The following is a 5,011-nucleotide window of genomic DNA, read 5'->3' as shown; positions in this document are numbered from 1 at the left end:
AAACAGTTTCCGTAGAAAAGACTTATTTGTTGCTGAAGAAACGACAGAAACGAAAAGAACCAAAGGTAATTCAAATTACAGAAAAAAATCTGTCATGGCTGGAAAATATAAAAGCAGCACTGAAAAAATGCGACAGTGTAGATGAAGAAATACTCCTTGTATCACAGGGCGAAGAAACGCTTGGTAAGATTGCGGAAGAAAATTCTTAAGCTTTTAAAGTGTCTTTTTGACTACCTTACTTGATGAACAAAAACATGTCTTGTCGTTTTTAATTCGTAGGCTTGGTCGGACTCATGACTTGTATGCGACGCGAGTTAGGCAATGCAACTTTGCGTTATGTCTTTATCCAGGACCAGAATGCCCCCACATTTAGCATATTCGTACCGTTTTATGTGGAACAATTGGACAAAGGATTGATGGCAAACGTTCTGAAAGGAGGACAATGGGGCAGTTATCGACACTTGCCATTGGATCAACAGAGCAACATGTCTTCCGTGCAAGTGAAACACGCCTATGTAAACACATTGACAAGAGGAGACCTCAGCAGCTTGAGATGGATCGAAAGTCCCTTAAAGTACTATCGTCCCGATAATTTTCCCACTATGAAACTTTGTAGCATTTACTATGCTTCACTGAGCTCCAGGTAAATGTCAATATTACTTACTGATATTGAGATAATAAAGGCGTGACATATGAAATTATATGCATGACAGGGATATCATATTGGCGAGTGGAAAGATGTCCCTGGATATTCTACCGAGGAATATAGCTACGGAAGAATGTATATTGGGACGTGGATTTTCCGGGAGAGATGCTGACGGTCGTCGCGTCATGGGTATAGTCGAAGCTGGAGGACTGGCGACTACAGTAGTTGCAGATCTCGATTTCCTTTGGGAAGTACCCGACAAGTGGACGTTGGAACAGGCAGCAACAATACCTATCGCTTATGCGACTAGTTACTATGCTTTGTTTATACGAGGTCAATTAACACCGGGCGAAAGCATATTAGTTCACGCTGGTACAAGCGGCATCGGTCAAGCAGCGATTGCCGTTGCTCTGCACGCTGGTTGTACCGTCTTCACTACCGTTGACACGTTGGATAAAAGAACATATCTTAAGAAAATCTTTCCGCAGTTGAACGACAAGCACATTGGTACTTCCCGAGATACGAGCTTCGAACAGCTTATCGATGTTGAGACTCAAGGACGTGGAGTTGACGTTGTGCTGAATTCACTGACAGATGAGAAATTACAAGCTGGCATTCGGTGCCTGGCGTTCGGTGGCCGTTTCCTTGACATCAGCATGTATGATTTGTCGAAAGACAGCCGCGTGAGCATGTCAACGTTTGTAAAATATACTTACCATAGTATATTGTTGGATATGGTATTTCAAGAAAATAACGCGCAAAAGAATAAACTGATAAAATGTTTCTCGGAGGGGATAAAAAATGGCGCGATACGTCCGCTCCAATCGACTGTGTTTTCGGAGCAGCAGCTCGAGCAAGCATTCAGATTTATGGCGGCACGCAACCATATTGACAAAGTGCTGTTGAAACTTCGTGCTGAAGAATCAAAGAAATATGTATCACCAACGCCAAAGACAGTGGCCGCGATCTCACGTACTTACATGAATCCGGATAAATCGTACATCTTGGTCGGCGGTCTCGGCGGATTCGGTTTAGAACTGATAAATTGGATGATCGGCCGCGGTGCCAAAGTTATTGTTCTCGTATCACGCTCAGGCATTCGCACTGGTTACCAGGCAATGTGCGTGCGTCGCTGGCGCAAAATCGGTGTAAACATTGTAGTCTCCACAGTGGATGTCGCGACATTATCTGGTGCCGAAGACTTAATTCAAGAAAGCAACCGGCTGGCTCCGGTAGGCGGTATATTCAATCTGGCGGCTGTACTCCGCGATGCTCTGATCGAAAATCAGACGGAGGGTGATTTCAAAGCAGTCATGTTGCCAAAAGTTGATGTAACAAGGAATTTAGATGCGGTATCTAGGAAGCTATGCCCATCGATAGATTACTTTGTGGTATTCTCATCCACATCGTGCGGTTACGGCAATATTGGTCAAACCAACTACGGTTTCGCGAATTCAACCATGGAGAGACTAATGGAACGGAGACAGGCTAATGGTTTACCCGGTCTCGCCGTTCAATGGGGTTCCTTCAAAGAGGTCGGCATAGCCTCAGGTAATACATCAAGAGTTTTAGTGAAGACCTGAATCGAAGGATCGAAACTTTTCAATTTATCTTTTCTTTAGTTTCGTAAACTCAATCTTGACTGACGTCTTAATTCTGTACTTTTCTAAACACGATTATGTATAAGACACTAGTACTAACATATTGTTAGTTTATCATATTTATACTTTGCATAAAGTTGTTCTAGATTCATTGTACAAATACTTTGTGTGTTTCATGATCGTAGTTCCTCTTTTGATTCTGTTATGTTTTCAGAAATAATGACAGATAACGACATCGAGATGTTGGGTATTTTACGACAAGGTATATCAAGTTGTCTTGCGACAATGGATATATTTCTTCAACAACCGCACCCGGTGTTAACTTCTATTGTGTTGGCTGAGAAATATAAACCCGATAACGATAACAAGACCGACCTCGTCACAACCATTGCTGCTATCCTCGGCATTAAAGATGTTAATTTGATTAATCCTAACAGTCAGTTAGTCGACGTGGGAATGGACTCGTTAATAGAGACGGAAATAAAACAGACTCTCGAGAGGAACTATGCTATCCTGTTGTCGTCTCAAGAGATCCGTTTATTAAACTTCGCCAAACTGCAAGAATTATCTTCGACCAGTAGTGATAAAGTTGAAAAGTTAAAATAATTATCTTTTTATTCCCCCTGTTTTATTATACTTGTTCACCATTGTCGATGGATTACTTCTTTATAGAATTTGTTGCAGCACAATTATTAATATTAGTTTAAAATTAGATAATTAGTTTAAAATTATTTAATATAATTTTAACCACACTATATAGGGTTGGCGAGGTATTGACTTCGCGTGATTTATTCACTCGGAGGAGTGTTACCTCCTTAGACCTATTCTTCTTTCGATTCATTTATCAAATTCGCGCAGTAAGTACAGTTACAGAAATACGGTTTAATATAATTGCACTTTACGTATAGAATACTCCCGAAGTTAACTATTTTAGAAGTTCTACTATATTACGACTAAGATCATAAATCGTGCGAAAATACACGATGCGATCAAAATTCGGAAAACTCTCTTCGGGCAACACTATATTTGGTGGTTGGTTTTATTAATTAATTAATGTGTAGTTAGTAAGTGTCGACTTAATCTGGCATAGTATTGTGCGAAGTTGTTGGCATATTCAAACATTTTATCGTTAAAACGTAACGTAGTAGCACGGTATAAATCGAAGTGAATGAATTATGAGATCTGGAATAAATAATTATCATAGCTCTTTCTAATTTTCATTTAAAATCTATATCAGGAATAGTAAAATTTTTTAGGAAAGTATCACAAAAATTATAGCTTTGACGAAATAGATATTGTAGATTGTCAGAATAAAAACACGTATAAAATTATACATACAATGTAAGAGCAGTATTATATGTTATGATCTACACTGGGAGAGAATTTTCTCTTATAATTTATTCTGAAAACCATGTAATAGTGGGACAACATGGCATTGTCAAGAAATTTAAGCGAGTTTTTGAAAATTTTATCATACATTTTATTAGTAATTATTCTTACAAAGGAACGGTCGGAAGTGTCCCTCATCGATTTCAATGCGCTTCGGAAAAGTATTAGACCCGTATTTTTTTATCTGCCATTCTCGACGTTTATATAAATTTTGTTGGATGGTGATGGTATAATAAAGTATGCATAAATGCATTTGATGAATAAATTATAATAACACAATACCTAGCACATACAGAACGTTACAGCAATATTACACCATCGCCGCAACGTTGTTGCAATATTTTTATTTTGCTGGGTATATATATGCACATCGAAGGTTTAAACTCGCACAACATAGTTTACCCAGATAGAGAAACGTAAAAAGTCGTTGTACATAAACTGCTGTAACCGCAATAAATCGTGAAACATACCGTAAGAACTGATCCACGTTACGTATTTTTAAACTGTAAAGCTACCATTTTTTTAAATATTTGATTAAGTTACAGTGTGATAAAATAAGACTTAGATCAGATATTATTTTACCACTTATACATATTTGAAAGTTCTCGTAGATGATATATCCCAAATATTTTGAGGATTTCACATTCTTGATATCTCCTTTGAAACATTGATGAATTTATTTTTATTTTTATTATTTAATTTGTCTTTAAATAATTGTTTATTATTTAAGGTTTTCTCAAAATAAGATTTTTAAAGTTATATAGTCAAGGAAGAAAAAGGCTGCGTTCCGTTTGGGCGCTCACACGCTGCCCAGTGAGAAATGATTCGTCGATCGACGTCGAAATGATGTCGAATCGACGTCAATTCGGCGGTGTCGATGTCGATTCGACGTCGCACAGTGGTCCGGATCGCGATAAACTCGCGCATGAGAAGAAAAAACTTGAAATGAAAATTTGTAGTATTATTATGATATTCGTGTAGAAAACACCATAGAAGACAGAAAACAGATATTTAAAATTCTTAAACCCCTGATCTTATGACTAACAAAGGTGTGAAATGCCAGTTTTGTTTGTCAATCGAGTGTCGTGATCTGCCTCCGCGCGTCATTTCGGAATGCACAAGTTTGTCACTTGTGGAAATTGTGGACTGCGAATTTCCGTGTAAAAAAATATGTGTGCAAATGAACAAGATAAGAGTGGTGCATTCTTTCATTAAAATAATTAATTTTTTTTATTATATAAATGCCAATATAAAAAGTTAAATATAAAGTCGTTGGAAAAATTGAGTCGCCAGTAGTAAATTAAGACCTTTGTGATTAATAATTGAGTCGACCAGTTCTGGCAAAATTCATATATTTAGTGATTCACGACGTTTT

General features: G+C 37.7%; 1 protein-coding gene across 1 annotated transcript; it reads left to right on the top strand.

Moving 5' to 3' along the window:
- Positions 1-6: 6 nt before the first annotated feature.
- Positions 7-3,452, top strand: LOC105570927 (fatty acid synthase-like). Its single transcript, XM_012028380.1, has 4 exons — positions 7-183; positions 280-643; positions 714-2,197; positions 2,462-3,452. The coding sequence occupies exons 2-4, from the start codon at positions 294-296 to the stop codon at positions 2,851-2,853; spliced, it is 2,226 nt and encodes a 741-aa protein (XP_011883770.1). The 5' UTR covers positions 7-183; positions 280-293; the 3' UTR covers positions 2,854-3,452.
- Positions 3,453-5,011: the final 1,559 nt, after the last annotated feature.

The sequence above is a fragment of the Vollenhovia emeryi genome, unplaced genomic scaffold, assembly GCF_000949405.1.
Source record: "Vollenhovia emeryi isolate VEMERY1.0 unplaced genomic scaffold, V.emery_V1.0 DF941551.1, whole genome shotgun sequence".
Classification (NCBI taxonomy): domain Eukaryota; kingdom Metazoa; phylum Arthropoda; class Insecta; order Hymenoptera; family Formicidae; genus Vollenhovia; species Vollenhovia emeryi.
Note: the sequence above shows the minus strand (reverse complement) of the source record. Positions and strands in the feature narration are given on the sequence as shown.